The 22,719-nt window shown below is 41.4% G+C and overlaps 2 protein-coding genes and 2 long non-coding RNA genes across 4 annotated transcripts; 2 read left to right on the forward strand and 2 right to left on the reverse strand.

Moving 5' to 3' along the window:
- Positions 1-1,768: 1,768 nt before the first annotated feature.
- On the reverse strand, positions 1,769-7,066 carry LOC116613222. The gene is made up of 2 exons (XR_004294134.2): positions 6,980-7,066; positions 1,769-2,008 (listed from the first exon to the last, which is right to left on the reverse strand). It is a non-coding gene; the product is annotated as an uncharacterized LOC116613222 (long non-coding RNA).
- On the forward strand, positions 2,006-2,586 carry LOC125573601. The gene is made up of 2 exons (XR_007314123.1): positions 2,006-2,180; positions 2,280-2,586. It is a non-coding gene; the product is annotated as an uncharacterized LOC125573601 (long non-coding RNA).
- Positions 2,954-4,861, reverse strand: LOC125573600. Its single transcript, XM_048734180.1, has 3 exons — positions 4,219-4,861; positions 3,988-4,086; positions 2,954-3,525 (listed from the first exon to the last, which is right to left on the reverse strand). The coding sequence occupies exons 1-3, from the start codon at positions 4,444-4,446 to the stop codon at positions 3,361-3,363; spliced, it is 492 nt and encodes a 163-aa protein (XP_048590137.1). The 5' UTR covers positions 4,447-4,861; the 3' UTR covers positions 2,954-3,360.
- Positions 5,600-13,577, forward strand: LOC116620817 (skeletal aspartic acid-rich protein 2). The gene is made up of 6 exons (XM_048734179.1): positions 5,600-5,736; positions 8,271-8,404; positions 8,669-8,779; positions 9,984-10,139; positions 10,596-10,814; positions 12,786-13,577. Exons 1-6 carry the CDS (start codon positions 5,691-5,693, stop codon positions 13,005-13,007), a joined length of 888 nt encoding a protein of 295 aa, XP_048590136.1. The 5' UTR covers positions 5,600-5,690; the 3' UTR covers positions 13,008-13,577.
- Positions 13,578-22,719: the final 9,142 nt, after the last annotated feature.

The raw sequence follows: 22,719 nt of genomic DNA on the forward strand, positions 1-22,719 counted from the left end.
ACTATTGAAAAAAATCGTCTCCTACAAATCGCCATAAATTAATCCCAAAGAAGTGACTATCTTACATCCCCCTTACATCGCGACACTTGACCGGCTACCCATAAGACACATTTTGTTTTCTTACTATAAAATATCTTGATCTCTCTCATTAAATGTCATAAATTTTTACCAAGTAAATTTCAAATTATTTCGGTATTGGAAATTCTATAGCCCTCTCATTTACTTAAAAAAAATGTTTAAACAATATGATAGCATAAATAGATATTGTTGTTTACTTTGCACTTACATATATTGTTAATACAATATGGCTTTCTTTGGGTGTTAAAAAAAATTTACCCCTAAGTGATAGCTCATTGAGTGCAGTGAACCAAAGAAATGTTTAAGAAATGTTTAGCATTTTAACTTTGTCAGTTTTCCTGAATTTTATTTCGGTGCTATCTCTGCTGCGGGAATAGTATTTGTAAGATTTTTACACTGTAAAAAGATAGGACAATCAACTCCATCTATTTAAATGGAGCAGAACTTGAGTCCAACCCCACCTCGAAAGATGATGCTTCTTACCTTTCTTGCCCCAATCATTGTTATGATATGGCATATACAATTAAAAAAACAAGATGATACATGTTTTTATTATATCCAAGGTGGTGGGCAGTAGAATGTTTGTCATACATGTCACAACACAGGGCCCAAACAAATTGCAGATCTCAGGTATCCCAGTCAACCCTGCGCGCAGGGTCTAGTTAAACCCAACGAAAATCGCTGAAACTTAGTCAGAAGAACATTAAGGACACCAAGCAAACACTGTTAGTATTTCAGGAAATTTTATTAAGATTTAATAGAAAAATTATACGCTCAAAAGTCACCATATATTCTCTAGTAAATCGTCAAAAGTGATGATCCTGGGCTACCTGTGTTTTATCAAGAGTGGTGAGTAGTGAACCTAGATGAGGATCGAAAATAGCCTAAACTGTTATGAATCACGGCTAAAACGGAATCAGATCAATCTATGACAACAGCTTCAATTAGCTTTATTACAGATATATTCGGTGAAGAAATTAAAGATAATATTTGATTACACGAACATTTTGTCTGGTTTGCCCGCGCTAATTCACTGAAGTCTAGCTCCGCGAATCTAAGCTTGATTTCAACGGTATAAGGTAATAACAAACTTTTTACATCACGAAATAGCGTATGTTTATAAATTCATTGGTTTCTCCTTTCAGATTCTATAATTCCCAAATGTAATATTCCGGTCCATGGCTCTTTGACCTGATTTATCCCAGAGATTCAAAAGTTGATAAACACAACCTAAAATAATAAACTCTATAGATACCTTGCAATATCATGCTGACATAGACATCCTTTGAAAAAAGGCCTTTCTGCGTTCGTAAAGCAGATAATTAAGGTCCAAAAGTTCAACATATTTGTAAACATCGTGAGTGAATCTCGCTACTCGGCCCACAGGTATGGTGGCCCATCGTTATCATAGCATTTCTCAAACATGAAAAAAAAATCAGAGAAATAATTTTAGTAATTAAAAAAAATCGGAGAAAAAATATTCTAGAAGTAAAAATCTAAGGAAAAAAAATAAAACTAAATGAAAATGCGAGAAAAAAAATTAGACAAATTAGAAAAAAAACTTACTTAATTCTTGTAAGAAAAAAATTGCGGGAAAAATCTAGTAAGAAAAAAATTAAAAATTACCCCCCCCCCCCCAAAAAAAAAAAAAATCGTATATTACACATAAATATGACAACAACAAGGCATGTTCCAAGTTTTAAGGCAATTTTATTGGCAATATTTCACAAAATCCCTACTTCAATCAACTCGTTTTACCTCTCAGAATAACAGCCCAGCCTATTCCAAGCTACGAACAAGCTTCAAAACCATTGCCTGGGCTACCTGTGTGACTACTAGGAGTATTGAAGACTACGTGATCTAATTGGTATTCACAAGCAAAGTTCAAAGCCAATGCTGAATAAACAATGCGCTGAGCTGAGTTGGCTCCCTGTGAATTGACAATAAAAAGAAATATTCTAAGATGCTAAGACAAAGAATTGAAGACATTGAACTGCAACTTTGGCACAGTGAGGTTTATAACGATCATAGAAAACACGCAGAACCACCGCAGGTGCCTTACCGAACTGCGCATTAGTAATCATGTTCTAGAAATAGAAAGGGTGAGATATCATAGAACCTACACCGTCTTTTCGCAAATGCCAAGGCTTTAGTTTTTATTATTTGATACACTGTGATGTACCCTTCATTATTCGCTTTAGATCCATTCCCTACAGCAAAGATGTTGTGCAGGATCAGCCAGCCGCTCTGGCCCCCCTGTGGTCAGCCTTGACATTTGTTCTTACTCCAGTAAACATATGACCGTTGGAAGCGCTGTAAACACGTTACTAAAGTATGAAAAGCTTCGTAAAGAAAATTCTTAAGAATCATTTTTAAGTAATGCTCCGTGTAAGAACTACGGTGAATCGATAGGTCCTGCGGCAATAGGGGTTCGTTATCTTTTTAACTAATCTAATTAATATTGCTATGCTTATTGGTTCAAGACGCTCTGCCCGCCAAATTTGAACTTTGGAGTCACATTTCTCTGAAATAAGTGCTCTTGCACTCATATTCATTAGGGGGCTTAGGTTTGAAGTAAGAAAGCTTTCAACCTTTGCATTTTTGTTAAAATCGTATGTTCGGAGCATGGAGAAATCCCTTTCGGATATCTGCTAATAACTTTTTATACTTCACTTATTACAATTTTGCGCTTTGTCTCTTGCGAAAGCAAACATTCCGCTGGCTAAACGTGTGAAAATACGGTCTCACATTTCCAAAAGCCTGTTAGTGTGGTAGAATTTAGCTTTCCAAAGAAAGTCACTTTTTCTTTCAAAGATTTTTGACAACGATTTTCATGTTAAGATTGACAACTAAAACGATTCACGCATTTAAATAGAGTTACCAATTTTGCTTTATTCGATCCTCAATACAACTATTATCGCATACAAGCCACAGCAATAAAGTTTACTGGAATTCACAGTAGTAGCAGTCCTCTAGTTATTATTTTATCGACACAGACAGAACGCACAATATTTTCTTAAAACAAGCCGCAAGCAAGGTTTGTTCCATAAGCTCATTGATGAATTCGAGAGTGTCCAGCTTATAATCGGGGTCTCCGTCTTCGATACATAGTAGGCCATGAGGACTCACGGAAAATTTCTGCGAAGAAATTGTAATTCTTCTGGCTCCAGACGGGCTGCATTTATATTCACTATTTCTTTCAGCTTTTTGCATCCGCATAAGCATTCCACTGCTCTTACTGACAATTGCGGGTTATTGCTGATATTTATATTTTACAATTTTCTAAAAAAATATCTTCGCTTCACCAAACGCCGTATCTTCTACTTCAATGCATCGTTTTATGTCCTTTAGTTCTATGTCCCTTAGTTTAGTTGATGCTTTCATGAGTCGTACAGCATCAACTGATGACGGCAAAATTTGCCCTAGTGCAGAGGTTTCCTCAATGTCCTGTAAAAAAAGTACACACAAACTTAAGATTCCTTCTCAACTTCATTTCTTGAATATCAGAACAAAAATACAAGGCAACTACAGTCAACTTCCTCAGAAGCAGACACGTCAGGAACTAAAAACAGTGTTACAAGGGCTGTCAGCTAATGAAAATGAAGAAAGACATTGTTGCTTACAATTCTTTCACTTAGACGGGAGTTTGCTGTACCTCAATTTCAGGGTGTCAAACCCCAGGATGTTTCGCTACATTCAAGGAATACATTCGGGCTTGTTGGTATTTACATTTCACCCAGCTTATAAATCAGGCTCACATAACTTATATTTACATATTCACATCGTAAACTCAAATGACAACTTCCCGTAATAAAACTCTTTTAGTAAAATAGAACGAGTAAAATATTTCGTTCCCTTCTGAACCAATTATTTGTCTCTCAAGTACTTATTGACCTATGAAAATTTTACCTGGAATGGTTCTAACGCAGCTTCAGCAGCGGCGCTGGTCTCAGAGGTTTCCGGTTGGAAAAACACGCTGGAACTTGAGGCAGTTTCATCTCTACAGCTCTGCAATTTTGATTTTCGAAATAAATAACAAATTGAAAAGGAGGATCAAGACTGGTCAAGACAGTACAGAAACAGCAGAATCTATACGGCAAGCGACAGAACATTGACTTTGAGAAAGATCATTTTTCTTACCTCGTGTGAAGTTTTCATGCGTTGGTTTCCAAGCTCCAAATCGACTCGCTGTCGACAGTACATACAAATGCTTCTAGACCAGCCCTTTTTGCCTTTGTCATCTAGCTCCAAGAAAACTTTCTCTACTCTGTTCGCCTTTCTCAGGGACCTCTGTTCCACATCTGAAGGCTTACTGCCACACCAAGCCTCGTGGTTTGGGCAGCAACATGCCTGCCTTTTGAACACCATGACAAGCTTTTCTAACTTCTCGGACAAAGTTTGCAAGCAAACAGAACTCAGAAGCGTTTCTTTAAAGTATATACAATAGATTTTCAAACTATTTTCGAAGAGATCATGAATAGCGAGAGACTTGTCTTAATATATCGAGGAGGAAGCATGTAGAATTCAAAATGGCGACGTGAGCGCTATGTCGGAAATCTAACTTCCGAACATACGATTCGGACAAAACTCGGGGATAAGTTGTAACAATGCAACCTTTGTTTTATTCTTAATTTAAATGTTTGTCAATCAATGGATAAGATACGGAAAACACCCGAAGATGTATTTTAGCCAATCAGAGGGCAGGATTTTACTGAAGTTTTATAGCTACTTCTGCGCATGCGTTGCCGCAGGGTACCGTAGTTCTTACACGAACCATTACTTAATAACGTAAGGATTCTGCAACGCATAGTTAATCCTCCCTCTGTAAATACGTGATTCACTAGTTCACAATAATTATTGCGTGTTTTGATGCTAGTGATTTGAACAAAGGGTGGGGCGGTCTGTGTCCGGCAAATGACGCAGTTCGTCGTTGGAATGCAAAGTTCAGAGCAGTATATAATCATTTTAGTCTTGTCCAAACAAAACATTATCAAACCTTACCATAAATTGGGAATTTTCGTTTTTCTAACGATATGTTCAGGGTCAGATCAGGGCCTGATTAGGGAAGGGGTGTGTATTTCTTAGTCTGCGATGCATTCGAAAAAAAAATCCTCATATTAAGTTTGTACTCATCGGCGTAGCCAGGATTTTTAACAGAAGGAGACCCAAAAGGCCCTTTCAAGTCTTCAATTTTCTCCTGTATTTTAGATAATGTCTTATACATTTACTGTATTTTTGGCTGCTAGAAGGGGGGGCCCGGGCCCCCTAGGCCACCCCCTAATTACGCCCCTGTTACTGAAAATTTTTCTCCTATATACAATGGCGAGGTAGGTATAACACGTGACTTTTCTCAAGTCTTTTGTAAGAATGGTAAATTACAGAGCTTTTATTGACGCATGTTGACAAGGTAGCAACGCCACAACAAGCAAAACAAAACACCCAGCGGGTTGTCGGCTCAATTCAGCAGACACAGTATGTAAATTATGATATTTTTCCCGACCGCTATTGGTTGTTGTTGGTCACATGATTTCATGTGATGCGTTTCTTTGGGTGCGGAGAAGATTTATTCTCAGTGAAACAGGACATCTCGCCATAACAGCACGAACACTAAGATGGTGCGAATTGCGATTTGCGTTTTCCTTGCTGTCTTAAGCACAGGTAAGATTGAATATCTTTATTGAAAATGGTGCAGATAAAGATGCGGCCGACGTAACGGAATAACTTTTCAATTAAAACGAAATTGCAATGTGCTAAATTTTCTATGGTACTTCAATCACTTTTTGTAAGCTTTCATTTGCATGCACGCAAGATGCACACAGTCGTGGCCATCTAACATATACTCAACAGACTAAAATCTGTACGACATTAATGCTTCATCTAAAGAGATGAAATGATGTTTCACTAGAAGATTAATACCAAAATCTAGTGCCAAAAACTGTTTTTATGTGTTTTTTTTGCTCCATCAAACTTACAGTCTGCACTTTCAAGAGATGACCTCTGTGCATATAGCGAATTTTGAACTTTATCTAGAAAAGGTGATGCTTTCGATCAAATGCTTTTAGACGTTTAGTCAAGGGCATAAAACGGATCTGTTCCGCAGCCAATTTCCCATCGGTTGCTGGGAATAAAACGTCCCGAATGGTTTTGCTGGCAAATTTGTAGAGTCTTGTGCTGGGAACATTTTGAGGAGACGCTAAAGCGGTTGCTTGGGGGAAAAAATCGTCCCGACCGGCTCGGGCATTATTTGTGTGCTAAAATGCCTGACCACTGCTGGCTGGGAAAAAAATCCTAACCAATGTTTGGCTGTAAAAAAAAAAAAAGAAATGGGCCCTCTTGAGGAAAAGGAACATATATTTTTTCCCAGCAATTTTTAAAATGGATATTTTCGGCATGAGAACATTTTCAAACGACGAAATTTGCCATTGTTTCGGGTAGGGGGGCTCGTTGTATGCCCTTGTTCAGTGCATGACTTATCTGTTTTTCTTTTGTGGTGCTCGAGTTTTTGAAGCACTGGAAAATTTTAAAAGATCTTTCGAGAGCAGTACTATATTTCGATCAAAGAGAAATTCTGTAGAAAATTCAAGTACATAAATAAATGTTTCAGATTTTCGCAAAAGCTACGAGATAAGGAGACAATTGAATGTGTTGAATTAGATTTCAACATCGCAACTTCCACAGCTAACACCGTTATAAGTCCTTTTTAGAGTCCTCAATTTCCTTTTATTTCGCGAAAAGGCGAAGCAAGAAATTTGCATCTTCCAAGTTTTCGCACGTTGGGCGGTCCGCGTAAGTTTGCTCGAAGACTTTGTGAATTCCGGCAAAGTTGTGTTCAGTTTGAACTAAGCACACATTACACTTTTCTAATTTTGGTTGCATTTATAAATCTTAACTGTTTTCTTACCCGTTCAAGTCAATTTCTGTCAACTTTTTCTCGTTATGTGCTTCATCGCGGAAACTTTTCATCTGCACCCATTAGTCATTTTTATTTATAACTTTTTATTTGTTATGATCCAAAACCGAAAACAGGCGCTGGAAAATGACTAATGGGTGCAGATGTTTTTGGATCATAACAAATAAAAAGTTAGTTTGACCAATAATCATTTCTGACATTTCATGGCCTTCCCCGACTCACGCGCCTTTTTATAATTTTTAGCATAAAAACTTATTAGTTAAGCTGATGTAAAGTGATTAAAGGCGATTTATTGGTAACAGTAAATGTTTAGTAAAGTTCTCGCAAAAAAAATAACAAGAAAAAAAAACATAGCCCGTTTCTTAAGTGCTCTTGGCAAATTCCCGAAGTGTTTCAAATTCTTTTCTAGAAAATGCTTGTATGGAAAAGAAAAATTTAACCGCTAGTAGTAACTTAACGCTAATGTGCTAATATACTTATAACGAAGACGTATTGTATTGTTCAAACTTTGGTAAACTAACCTAGCTTATAATAAGTTTAACATATATCGTGCGTGTATCTCCAAGACTCTAGAAGGAAGATTGAATTGATTTCTAGAACAAAATATTTTATGAATCGTGACTTGCTTGCTACGCACAATTAATTTTCTAACCCACAAAGTGAATAACGAGCATTGTATAAATTAATACATTTAGTCTTAATTGACAACAAAATCACTCGCGCATGTCCAAGGAGATTGAATGAGGGTCAAACGTAAATAAACGTAAATTTTACTATTTTTAATAAGAATAATTCTTTGTTAATTTTCAATAATTAAGGTTGCCTGCGTCTATTCAAAAATAATTTTTAAAAAAATCTATCTTTTTTAAGCTATCCAATACGATTGTTATTTGCGCAACCTCTATAATTCTTTCAAATCCTAACGAAAGAAGTACCAAAAAAGAAATACCAAACAAAAAAGCTCGAAATGAAGAGGCCATTGTTGTAATGATTACAATGATTAAGGATGAGTAATTGTTATTTCATATTCAATTGAATATTTTAATAGGATACTTAACACCAAATGCCTCAAGTTCACTGATTGTTTCACTAAGAGTCAGTAACAGTTCTTTCATGTTCTGAGCTAGTTTAAAAGTAATGGGGCTTAGTTTATTTGCTGGAGGGTAAATACGAGGTTTATAAGTTATTGTTCTAATTGTGATCTTCAATAGCAACCTTTCTAGTGAGCTAACATCATGTCCCAATCAGTTAACATAATTGTATTTTTTTCTATGATATTCAGCGTCAGCCGATAAAACGACCTCAGTTGGTGATGTCTTTGTTCATGTCATGGGAAAATCTGGCAAGATTAGCATTTACTTCAAGGGACAATCCAAGGAAGATGGCTTAACTTTCAAATTTGAAGACCTGGGAGAGGTAACACCATTATTTGATTATCTGTGTGATACTGTGTGACGTGTTGTGCAAGAAGTTCTTTTGCTTCTTTTAGTATATATATATATATATATATATATATATATATATATATATATATATATATATATATATATATATATATATATATATAGAGAGAGAGAGAGAGAGAGAGAGAGAGAGAGAGACTTGTTTAATTAAAGAAATAAACAGGATTTTATTTAAATTTATAATAGCTAATTCATTTATTTTGATTTAATATTTCAGCGTGACAGTAATGGCAACACTGTTGGTCAAGCTGGAAGTGAGAAGCACAATTTTAATACCTTTACTCAACTGGATTTTCAATTTAGTGAAGTGGTTCAAGACAAATTTCAGGTACTCAACATCCTTTTATTTAGAAGGGCGTATCTCATGTAGGATAACAATCAGATACAGAGCAGGAGCCATCCAGTTTTCATTGTCAAAGTCCAGCAAGCCTTGAAATGGTGGGGGGTGGGGGGGTATGAGACAGAAACATTAAGAGAATATCTGGGACAAAGCCATGCTCCTTATAATCAATTCCTTTTTCTTAAATTGGGGTGGGGGGGGGGGGGGGGGTGTGCCCTCAGTGCCCTCTGTGCCCCAGGCCCTGCTATAGCCCTGCTTGTAGGCTACACAAAACAAGATATGTTTGTCAACATGCACAGGGGTAGATACAGGGGAGAGGGTGTGGATTGGGCTGATATCCAACCTCTTTTTCACCATATCAATATTTGGGTGACCTTCAAACCCGCTCGGTCAATCTCTGGGAGGCCTGGGTCTAAGAGCTTTTCACGATTAGTGAGATACAAATTTGACCAAGCTGTCAGGTTTTTTTGACGAATTCTTGCCGCGAGTCTCAAATTGACAGGAATCAGCTTTTTTCACCATATTTTCTGTAGATCAGGGAGCGGGAAAACTTTAGCTTTTCTAAATATGGGCATCAATGCCCATATAAGGCAATGCAAACGAAGGACACTATCCTTGAGGAATATGTTTGATATGATCAAAAAAATTCAGCCAAAAATTGTAGTTTTTGCCAAAGGCGGTCACTCCCATAATATATATAAAAATATAAATAATATAAATATATTTCTTATTTGAAAAAAACTGTATGATTATTGTTATTTTTAATGTTACCGTACCGCAGGTGATTTGTAAACATTATGACTTGTAATCAGAAGAAAAAAAACAGTGACTGTGACCATCTTTAGTCAATGAAGAAAGTATCTGAAAAGAAACTAAGAGTACTCGGTACCAGTCCCTCAAAACGACAACGTATCCTTCATATGTAAGCAAAAAAAAAAATAAAAATGAGAAGTCACTTTGTTTGAAGAAACTACGGAGAGGGTGCTACCCATGTGCCATTGCCTGCTCGACTTTGCTGATGCGACAAATTCAATTCAACTTGAACTATTGTTGGATTTATGTGACTTTCCAAGAACCACTAGATAAAGTATAAGCCGTCTATCCTGCCACCCCCCTCCCCCTATTTTAAAATCCTTGATCGGCACGTTGCAAATACAATCAATGATGACTCAACAAGTTTTAATTTTGATAGAATATCTCTGTGTACACCTTTAACATGACCTCCTACATCTCAAGTGTGAAGGCAAATTTCATGTCTCAAGTGTACATCTTTGCTGAGAATGGCTCCTATGTGTGGGGAGATGAGGAGACGGAAGTGAGAAAAGGCTCTGTAAAATTCAACATCAAGGTTAGTGTGCACTGTTTGTACTTACGGGCGGCTTACATTAAGAAATCAAGCGACTTTTTTGGGTGGCAAACTTGTACGCGCTTCGCGTTTAGCAACAAAACAACAAAAAGTGACTTATATATTCAGTGCTCACAAATCAGCCAAATAGTTTCTTTTTCAGAAAGGGCATATTTTGATAGAGATATTTAACTTTTTCGTCGCCCTCTGGTGTGGAGGCTGCAGCAATTTCAGTGTTATTTAATTGGCCTGAATTTACCACTCAAAAAGTCGTGCATTTTTTTATGTGATACCAATTTGTTTACAAGAACAAACAAACTATACAAGACGCTCACCACTAAGTTGTTTTTCTTTTGCTGATGCCAAACACCCCCTTGAGTAACAAATATATAGTAAACATATCACATTTTTTGACTGATAACTGTTCAACTAGAGAGTCATTAAAACCATTATTTACAGGTGGAGGGATGGAAATTCTGTGGAGATCCAGGGTATACCTGCAAAGAAGGAGCCGGAAGCTACCTCGACTCTAAAATTTGTATTGCCTCAAAGAAGGGAAGTGGGAGAAAAATGGAAAGGAAGCAAAACAAAGCGGGTGAAAGGCCAAAAGGTCCAAAAGGAAAAGCGAAGGCAGAAAAGTTCTTCTTTGCTGGAGATTCCATTGTGATGCCCAGAGGGGTAGGTGTTCAATGCATAATCTCGGACCCTGTCCCCACCACGTATCCGTTTTTGTTTTCGTTATAAGTACTTTTGAGAGTCCTCAATTTCCCTTTGTTTCACGAAAAGGCGAAAAAGTTTTGAGTAAGCAAGAAATTTGCATCTTTCAAGGTTTTCGCGCGCTGGGCGGGCCGCGTAAGTTTGCTTGAAAAAAGTGTGAATTTCGGCATGTGTTCAGTTTGAACAACGCACACATTAACTTATCTAATCTGGTTGCATTTATAAATATTTTCTTAGCTGTTCAAGCCAATTTGTGTCAACTCTTTCTCGTTAGTTATGTGCTTCATCGCGAAAACATTTCATCTGCACCCATTAGTCATTTTTCAGCGCCTGTTTTCGGTTGGAGATCATAACAAATAAAAAGTTAGTTTGACCAATAATCCTTTCTGACAAGTCATGGCCTTCCCCGACTCACGTGCCTTTTCATAGTTTCTAGCATAAAAACTTAAGTTTATGTAAAGTGAATAAAGGCGATTTATTGGTAATAGTAAAGTTCTCGCAAAAAAAAAGAAAAAAAAGAAAAGAAAAAAAAAACATAGCCCGTTTCTTAAGTGCTCTTGGCAAATCCCCGAAGTGTTTCAAATTCTTTTCTAGAAAATGCTTGTATGGAAAACAAAATTTAACCGCTAGTAGTAACTTAACGCTAATGTGCTAATATACTTATAACGAAGACGTATTGTATTGTTCAAACTTTGGTAAACTAACCTAGCTTATAATAAGTTAAACATATATCGTGCGTGTATCTCCAAGACTCTAGAAGGAAGATTGGATTGATTTCTAGAACAAAATATTTTATGAATCGTGACTTGCTTGCTACGCACAATTAATTTTCTAACCCACAAAGTGAATAACGAGCATTGTATAAATTAATACATTTAGTCTTAATTGACAACAAAATCACTCGCGCATGTCCAAGGAGATTGAATGAGGGTCAAACGTAAATAAACGTAAATTTTACTATAACGCGCAATGTATAAATTAATACAGTTACTCTTAAATGACAAATAACTCGAAAAAACAAAAAAAAACTTTTTCGTTTGAAAACGGAACCTTTTTGTTCACACGAAGCGTTTTTATTTTGATACGACCCGTCCCCACAAAAACGAGAAACAATACGAAAACGATAACAAGCTCTACAGCGCATGCGTACTAGCGCGCCAAGTGGACTGGACCTGAGTTGTAACGCCATCGTTTTCGAAAGGTTCCGTTTCCGTCCTCACGGCACCTAAAGAGTATTGTTTTCAAATCGTTCTGTTTCCGGTCATCGTTTTCGCGTTTACGTGTGGACGATACCCGTATCCGTAACAAAAAGGTTGCGTTGTCAAACGAAAACGGATACGTGGGAACGGGGTCTTAAGTTTAATATCATAACATATTTAAAAAAATAATAATATCGTCATCCAACATGATAATTATCTGTATCATCATCATAGTCAACATTATGTTAAAAAAATAGCCTGGACTACATAAATAAAGCCAAAATTTTGAGCTGTTCCCTTGTTAAAAGATAAACAGTACTCTCTTTTCAAATTCACAATTAGGAAATGAGATTCAACAATTTTGTTGTCTGTGACTTATCTGCAATGTGACACATATCTTATTCACATGTGACACATATCTTAATCATCCGTAATCTGTAGTCGTCATTACCTTCTCAATTTATTATCAATCATCATTATCACCATCGAGGCTATTAACATAGAACATTTTGCAAATTAGATTGCATGACAATTTATGTAGTTATTTTATGTTAATTCACCTACACTCATTGTATTTGTACATTGCACCTCTCACATATCTACTGTGGTAGGCTTGGCCCTTTGTAGATTAAGATTTAGATCATAATAATATAACTGCATGTTCATTTTTTGTTATAACCTAAAATGTAAGGCTTTTGCTACCTCTGTAATAGTCATTCCTTATTGTCTCCAGGTCGAGGTCGATGGCACAGGTAAGGACATGCCCGCTGGCTACCCCTCGGTACACAGCAGCAACTGCTTCACTGTTCGCTTCCCCAAGTTCAACAGCTACGCTCTCTACGACCCCTCGGTGACTCTGGATGATAACGAGGCACCGCCAAGCAGCGGTGCGACTCCTCTCAAGTGGAGCCTTGCCCTTGCCTTGGTCGCTCTACTCGCCGCTTGGCTCCAGTAAAACAAGCTAATTTTGACAAGCTTAGACATAGATTAAACAGACTGGCGTGTAATATTTAGGCCCGAAGAACAGCCTCAACGTCGTCCAGCATTGTTGACACAGGATTGTTCGGCAGACGCAAAGATGTAAGGGAGTGGTGTATACTTTACAGCGCCCATGCAGTCTCGTACTCAGATGCCGTGCGTTGCATTTTGGGAGGTTGAATAAGCGCACGGTGCATGACGGTCAGGATGCGGTTTCGCGATCGGATTCAGGATATCCGCGCAACAGAAAATAAGGACTGGGTACGAGTCTACCTCCTATGTGCTTGGTTGCTTGCTGGTTTTGCAGGGGGCTGTGCTTTTGCATTTGACGTTGGGGCCTGGTAAATCGTTAGTCCTTATACTATAAAATTTCCAATAAAAGCAATATATAATAAAACATGTATTCGTACAAAGTAATCTTAACTGATACAATTACTAAAACGCTACTGCTATCCCATTTAGACTTAAATGCTGTACACTGTAACTCTTTTTTTATAATCGCCATAACGACATGAAGGTATTGCTAAATAAAATGATATAAAGTAAACACTTTGTTTTGTTGTTCTCCCCGCCTCCCGTTGGGAAAATTGTTATCATATCAAACAGTTGTGGGTCGTTTCGTAAAAAATACATATAATCAACTTCAATAGAAGCAAAAGAAAACGAGCCGCATGCAACCGGAAGTTAGAAAATACTGTCTTTGCGGTTGCTTACGGAGTGACGTCCTATTGCTGTCATCGTACTAGATTTGCGGTTTGATATTGACACCATAGGTATTGGTTATTTACCAATTATTCGCCGAAGGCTGTGGATAGTCGCCGATACCAAAGCAGTGAGGTGAGGGGGAGAGTCGGATGAAAAAATAGTTAATAATCGGATTTAGCTACATACCAGAGTGACCTAGCTTATGCTTTATTGTTTTGTCTACAAATAGCACGTCTATTGAGAACCGAAAGTGGACCTTCGGCCATCGTGGGGGGTGTGTTCGCACCCCCTGCCATCCCCCCCCCTGGGTACGGGCCTGTATCAATGCTATGCTATCCTGTTTGGTGGATCCAATTAGTAAAGTCCTGGTACTTGAGGTTCCTGAGATTCCGTCAATTAGACCGGTCCGAGTACGCATTTTACAAGGAGTGGGCTTGGGCTCAATTGAAAACTTGTTTATTCAGGTTTTCACAAATATCTTGGCGGCCATGTGAAATGGTAGCTTTCCTGTAGAAAATCGAGTTTCAATTTACCTTGACACCTTGCTCCCGGCCGCCATTTTGCTCGTCAGGAGGAAACCTCGCATTATTAGCGGACGCTTATACAAACATTCCATTAAGCCCAAGAAGTGTTCTCACCCATATCTAACTTTATAATTTATTTTCTAAATTGTATCAGTAAGAGATTGCTGTGTGTCCATAGAATGATAATAATAGTGATAATATATATTATAACTGTTAAATATAAAGGATACTCCGTGTTCATCTGTACGCGATCAAACATCATTAATGGGTAAATTCGTCGCGATGTTCTTCTGCCTCTCCCTCGTATCCCTGCAAGCCTCTCCCTCGTATCCCTACAAGCCCCTCTATCTTACCTCTACAGGCCTCTCCCTCGTATCCCTACAAGCCTTTCCTTCGTATCCCTACAAGCCTCTTCCTCGTATTCCTACAAGCCCCTCCCTCGTATTCATACAAGCCTCTCCCTCGTATCCCTACAAGCCTCTCCCTCGTATCCCTACAAGACTCTCCCTCGTATTCCTACACGCCTCTCCCTCGTATACCTACAAGCCTCTCCCTCGTATCCCTACAAGCCTCTTCCTCGTATTCCTACAAGCCTCTCCCTCGTATCCATACAAGCCCCTACCTCGTATCCCTACAAGCCTCTCCCTCGTATCCTTAAAATCCTCTTCCTCGTATCCCTACAAGCCTCTGCCTCGTATCCCTACAAGCCTCTGCCTCGTATACCTACAAGCCTCTCCCTCGTATCCCTACAAGCCTCTACCTCGTATCCCTACAAGCCCCTCCCTCGTATTCCTACAAGCCTCTCCCTCGTATCCCTACAAGCCTCTCCCTAGTATTCCTACAAGCCCCTCCCTCGTATTCCTACACGCCTCTCCCTCGTATCCCTACAAGCCTTTCCCTCGTATCCCTACAAGCCTCTTCCTCGTATCCCTACAAGCCTCTGCCTCGTATCCCTACAAGCCTCTCCCTCGTATCCCTTCAAGCCTCTTTCTCGGTATCTCCCTATTATCCCTACAAGTCTTTCCCTCGTATCCCTACAAGGCTATCCCTCGTATCCCTACAAGCCTTTCCCTAAGTACCCCTACAAGCCTCTCCCTTGTATCCCTACAAGCCTCTCCCTAGTATCCCTACAAGCCTTTCCCTCGTATCCCTACAAGCCTTTCCCTAAGTACCCCTACAAATCTCTCCCTATTATCCCTACAAGCCTCTCCCTAGTATCCCTAAAAGCCTCTCCCTAGTATCCCTACAAGCCTCTCCCTAGTATCCCTACAGGCCTTTCCCTCGTATCCCTACAAGCCTTTCCCTCGTATCCCTACAAGCCTCTCCCTAGTATCCCTACAGGCCTTTCCCTCGTATCCCTACAAGCCTTTCCCTCGTATCCCTACAAGCCTTTCCCTCGTATCCCTACAAGACCATGGAGTGGTTCGATCATAGAGCGACCATGGAGTGGTTCGAACATAGAGCGACCATAGAGTGGTTCGATTATAGAGCGACCATAGAGTGGTTCGATCATAAAGCGACCATAGAGTGGTTCGATCATACAGCGACCATAGAGTGGTTTGATCATAGAGCCACCATAGAGTGGTTCGATCATAGAGCGACCATAGAGTGGTTCGATCATAGAGCGACCATAGAGTGGTTCGACCATAGAGCGACCATGGAGTGGTTTGATCATAGAGCGACCATACAGTGGTTCGATCATAGAGCGACCATAGAGTGATACGATCATAGAGCGACCATAGGGTGGTTCGGTCATATAGCGACCATAGAGTGGTTCGAACATAGGGCGACCATAGAGTGGTTCGATCATAGAGCTATCATAGAGTGGTTACATCTTAGAGCGACCATGGAGTAGTTCGAACATAAAGCGACCATAGAGTGGTTCGAAAAAAGGGCGACCACAGAGTGGTTCGATCATAGAGCGACCATAGAGTGGTTACATCTTAGAGCGACCATGGAGTGGTTCGAACATAAAGCGACCATACAGTGGTTCAACAAAAGGGGGACCATAGAGTGGTTCGATCATAGAGCGACCATAGAGTGGTTCGAACATAGAGCAACCATAGAATGGTTCGAACATAGGGCGACCATAGAGTGGTTCGAACATAAGGCTACCATAGAGTAGTTCGATCATAGAGCGACCATAGAGTGGTTCGGTCATAGAGCGACCATAGAGTGGTTCGATCATAGAGCGAACATGGAGTGGTTCGATCATAGAGCGACCATAGAGTGGTTTGATCGTAGAGCGACCATGGAGTGGTTCGATCATAGAGCGACCATAGAGTGGTTAGATCATAGAGCGACCATAGAGTGGTTCGATCGTAGAGCGACCATAGAGTGGTTCGATCATAGAGCGACCATAGAGTGGTTGGATCATAGAGCGACCATAGAGTGGTTCGAACATAGGGCGACCATAGAGTAGTTCTAACATAGGGCGACCATAGAGTGGTTCGATCATAGAGCGACCATAGAGTGGTTCGAACATAGAGCGACCATAGAGTGGTTCGAACATAGAGCGACCATAGAGTGGTTCGAGCATAGGGCGACCATAGAGTGGTTCGAACATAGGGCGACCATAGAGTGGTTCGAACATAGAGCGACCATAGAGTGGTTCGAAAATAGGGCGACCATAGAGTGGTTCGATCATAGAGCGACCATAGAATGGTTCGAACATAGAGCGACCATAGAGTGGTTCGAACATAGAGCGACCATAGAGTGGTTCTCGATCATAGAGCGACCATGGAGTGGTTTGATCATAGAGCGACCATAGAGTGGTTTGATCATAGAGCGACCATAGAGTGGTTCGAAAAAAAGGGCGACCATAGAGTGGTTCGATCATAGAGCGACAATAGAGTGGTTCGAACATAGAGCGACCATAGAGTGGTTCGAACATAGGGCGACCATAGAGTGGTTCGAACATAGGGCGACCATAGAGTGGTTCGATCATAGAGCGACAATGGAGTGGTTTGATCATAGAGCCACAATAGAGTGGTTCGATCATAGAGCGACCATAGAGTGGTTCGATCATAGAGCGACCATAGAGTGGTTCGATCATAGAGCGACCATAGAGTGGTTCTAAAAAAGGGCGACCATAGAGTGGTTCGATCATAGAGCGACCATAGAGTGGTTCGAACATAGAGCGACCATAGAGTGGTTCGAACATAGGGCGACCATAGAGTGGTTTGATTATAGAGCCACCATAGAGTGGTTCGAACATAGAGCGACCATAGAGTGGTTCGATCATAGAGCGACCATAGAGTGGTTCGAAAAAAGGGCGACCATAGAGTGGTTCGATCATAGAGCGACCATAGAGTGGTTCGAACATAGAGCGACCATAGAGTGGTTCGAACATAGGGCGACCATAGAGTGGTTCGAACATAGGGCGACCATAGAGTGGTTCGAACATAGGGCGACCATAGATGGGTTCGATCAAAGAGCGACCATAGAGTGGTTTGATCATAGAGCCACCATAGAGTGGTTCGATCATAGAGCGACCATACAGTGGTTCGATCATAGAGCGACCATAGAGTGATACGATCATAGAGCGACCATAGGGTGGTTCGGTAATATAGCGACCATAGAGTGGTTCGAACATAGGGCGACCATAGAGTGGTTCGATCATAGAGCAACCATAGAGTGGTTACATCTTAGAGCGACCATGGAGTGGTTCGAACATAAAGCGACCATAGAGTGGTTCGAAAAAAGGGCGGCCACAGAGTGGTTCGATCATAGAGCGACCATAGAGTGGTTACATCTTAGAGCGACCATGGAGTGGTTCGAACATAAAGCGACCATACAGTGGTTCGAAAAAAGGGCGACCATAGAGTGGTTCGATCATAGAGCGACCATAGAGTGGTTCGAACAAAGAGCAACCATAGAGTGGTTCGAACATAGGGCGACCATAGAGTTGTTCGAACATAGGGCGACCATAGAGTGGTTCGGTCATAGAGCGACCATAGAGTGGTTCGATCATAGAGCGAACATGGAGTGGTTCGATCATAGAGCGACCATAGAGTGGTTTGATCGTAGAGCGACCATGGAGTGGTTCGATCATAGAGCGACCATGGAAAGGTTCGATCATAGAGCGACCATGGAGTGGTTCGGTCATTGAGCGACCATAGAGTGGTTCGATCATAGAGCGACCATAGAGTGGTTCGATCGTAGAGCGACCATAGAGTGGTTCGATTATAGAGCGACAATAGAGTGGTTTGATCATAGAGCCACCATAGAGTGGTCCGATCATAGAGCGACCATAGAGTGGTTCGATCATAGAGCGACCATAGAGTGGTTCGATCATAGAGCGACCATAGAGTGGTTCTAAAAAAGGGCGACCATAGAGTGGTTCGATCATAGAGCGACCATAGAGTGGTTCGAACATAGAGCGACCATAGAGTAGTTCGAACATAGGGCGACCATAGAGTGGTTTGATCATAGAGCCACCATAGAGTTGTTCGAACATAGGGCGACCATAGAGTGGTTCGATCATAGAGCGACCACAGAGTGGTTCGATCATAGAGCGACCATAGAGTGGTTCGAACATAGAGCGACCATAGAGTGGTTCGAACATAGGGCGATCATACAGTGGTTCGATCATAGAGCGACCATAGAGTGGTTACATCTTAGAGCGACCATGGAGTGGTTCGAACATAAAGCGACCATACAGTGGTTCGGAAAAAGGGCGACCATAGAGTGGTTCGATCATAGAGCGACCATAGAGTGGTTCGAACATAGAGCAACCATAGAGTTGTTCGAACATAGGGCGACCATAGAGTGGTTCGAACATAAGGCGACCATAGAGTGGTTTGATCATAGAGCGACCATAGAGTGGTTCGGTCATAGAGCGACCATAGAGTGGTTCGATCATAGAGCGAACATGGAGTGGTTCGATCATAGAGCGACCATAGATTGGTTTGATCGTAGAGCGACCATGGAGTTGTTCGGTCATAGAGCGACCATGGAGAGGTTCGATCATAGAGCGACCATGGAGTGGTTCGGTCATTGAGCGACCATAGAGTGGTTCGATCATAGAGCGACCATAGAGTGTTTCTATCGTAGAGCGACCATAGAGTGGTTCGATCATAGAGCGACCATAGAGTGGTTCGAACATACAGCGACCATAGAGTGGTTCGAAAATAGGGCGACCATAGAGTGGTTCGATCATAGAGCGACCATAGCGTGGTTCGAACATAGAGCGACCATAGAGTGGTTCGAACATAGGGCGACCATAGAGTGGTTCGAACATAGGGCGACCATAGAGTGGTTCGATCATAGAGCGACCATAGAGTGGTCCGATCATAGAGCGACCATAGAGTGGTTCGATAATAGAGCGACCATAGAGTGGTTCGATCATAGATTGACCATAGAGTGGTTCGAACATAGAGTGACCATGGAGTGGTTTGATCATAGAGCGACCATAGAGTGGTCTGGTCATCGAGCGACCATGGAGTGGTTCGATCATAGAGCGACCATGGAGTGGTTCGATCATAGAGCGACCATAGAGTGGTTCGGTCATAGAGCGACCATAGAGTGGTTCGATCATAGAGCGAACATGGGGTGGTTCGATCATAAAGCGACCATAGAGTGGTTTGATCGTAGAGCGACCATAGGGTGGTTCGATCATAGAGCGATTATAGAGTGGTTCGATCATATAGCGACCATATAGTGGTCCGATCATAGAGCGACCCTAGAGTGGTTCGATCACATAGCGACCATGGAGTGGTTTGATCATAGAACGACCATAGAGTGGTTCCATCATAGAGCGATCATAGAGTGGTTCGATCATAGAGTGACCATAGAGTGGTTTGATCGTAAGCGACCATGGAGTGGTTTGATCTTAGAGCGACCATGGAGTGGTTCGATCATAGAGCGACCATGGAGTGGTTCGGTCATAGAGCGACCATAGAGTGGTTCGATCATAGAGCGACCATAGAGTGGTTCGATCATATAGCGACCATAGAGTGGTTCGATCATAGAGCGACCATAGAGTGGTTCGATCATAGAGCGACAATAGAGTGGTTCGAAAATAGGGCGATCATACAGTGGTTCGATCATAGAGCGACCATAGAGTGGTTCAATCATAGAGTGACCATAGAGTTGTTCGATCATAGAGCGACCATAGAGTGGTTCGATCATAGAGTGACCATAGAGTTGTTCGATCATAGAGCGACCATAGAGTGGTTCGATCATAGAGCGACCATAGAGTCGTTCGATCATATAGCGACCATTGACTGGTTCGATCATAGAGCGACCATAGAGTCGTTCGATCATATAGCGACCATTGAGTGGTTCGATCATAGAGCGACCATAGAGTCGTTCGATCATATAGCGACCATATAGTGGTCCGATCATAGAGCGACCCTAGAGTGGTTCGATCACATAGCGACCATGGAGTGGTTTGATCATAGAACGACCATAGAGTGGTTCCATCATAGAGCGACCATAGAGTGGTTCGATCATAGAGTGACCATAGAGTGGTTTGATCGTAGAGCGACCATGGAGTGGTTTGATCATAGAGCGACCATGGAGTGGTTCGATCATAGAGCGACCATGGAGTGGTTCGGTCATAGAGCGACCATAGAGTGGTTCGATCATAGAGCGACCATAGAGTGTTTCGATCATATAGCGACCATAGAGTGGTTCGATCATAGAGCGAACATGGAGTGGTTCGATCATAGAGCGACCATAGAGTGGTTTGATCGTAGAGCGACCATGGAGTGGTTCGATCATAGAGCGACCATGGAGAGGTTCGATCATAGAGCGACCATGGAGTGGTTCGATCACATAGCGACCATGGAATGGTTTGATCATAGAACGACCATAGAGTGGTTCCATCATAGAGCGATCATAGAGTGGTTCGATCATAGAGTGACCATAGAGTGGTTTGATCGTAGAGCGACCATGGAGTGGTTTGATCATAGAGCGACGATGGAGTGGTTCGATCATAGAGCGACCATGGAGTGGTTCGGTCATAGAGCGACCATAGAGTGGTTCGATCATAGAGTGACCATAGAGTGGTTCGATCATAGAGCCACCATAGAGTGGTTCGATCATAGAGCGACCATAGAGTGGTTCGATCATAGAGCGACCATAGAGTGGTTCGATCATAGAGCGACCATAGAGTGGTTCTAAAAAAGGGCGACCATAGAGTGGTTCGATCATAGAGCGACCATAGAGTGGTTCGAACATAGAGCGACCATAGAGTGGTTCGAACATAGAGCGACCATAGAGTGGTTCGATCATAGAGCAACCATAGAGTGGTTCGATCATAGAGTGACCATAGAGTTGTTCGATCATAGAGCGACCATAGAGTCGTTCGATCATATAGCGACCATTGAGTGGTTCGATCATAGAGCGACCATAGAGTCGTTCGATCATATAGCGACCATATAGTGGTCCGATCATAGAGCGACCCTAGAGTGGTTCGATCACATAGCGACCATGGAGTGGTTTGATAATAGAACGACCATAGAGTGGTTCCATCATAGAGCGACCATAGAGTGGTTCGATCATAGAGTGACCATAGAGTGGTTTGATCGTAGAGCGACCATGGAGTGGTTTGATCATAGAGCGACCATGGAGTGGTTCGATCATAGAGCGACCATGGAGTGGTTCGGTCATAGAGCGACCATAGAGTGGTTCGATCATAGAGCGACCATAGAGTGTTTCGATCATATAGCGACCATAGAGTGGTTCGATCATAGACCGAACATGGAGTGGTTCGATCATAGAGCGACCATAGAGTGGTTTGATCATAGAGCGACCATAGAGTGATACGATCATAGAGCGACCATAGGGTGGTTCGGTCATATAGCGACCATAGAGTGGTTCGAACATAGGGCGACCATAGAGTGGTTCGATCATAGAGCTATCATAGAGTGGTTACATCTTAGAGCGACCATGGAGTAGTTCGAACATAAAGCGACCATAGAGTGGTTCGAAAAAAGGGCGACCACAGAGTGGTTCGATCATAGAGCGACCATAGAGTGGTTACATCTTAGAGCGACCATGGAGTGGTTCGAACATAAAGCGACCATACAGTGGTTCAACAAAAGGGGGACCATAGAGTGGTTCGATCATAGAGCGACCATAGAGTGGTTCGAACATAGAGCAACCATAGAATGGTTCGAACATAGGGCGACCATAGAGTGGTTCGAACATAAGGCTACCATAGAGTGGTTCGATCATAGAGCGACCATAGAGTGGTTCGGTCATAGAGCGACCATAGAGTGGTTCGATCATAGAGCGAACATGGAGTGGTTCGATCATAGAGCGACCATAGAGTGGTTTGATCGTAGAGCGACCATGGAGTGGTTCGATCATAGAGCGACCATAGAGTGGTTCGATCATAGAGCGACCATAGAGTGGTTCGATCGTAGAGCGACCATAGAGTGGTTCGATCATAGAGCGACCATAGAGTGGTTGGATCATAGAGCGACCATAGAGTGGTTCGAACATAGGGCG

This window comes from Nematostella vectensis, chromosome 11 (assembly GCF_932526225.1).
Source record: "Nematostella vectensis chromosome 11, jaNemVect1.1, whole genome shotgun sequence".
Lineage (NCBI taxonomy): Eukaryota > Metazoa > Cnidaria > Anthozoa > Actiniaria > Edwardsiidae > Nematostella > Nematostella vectensis.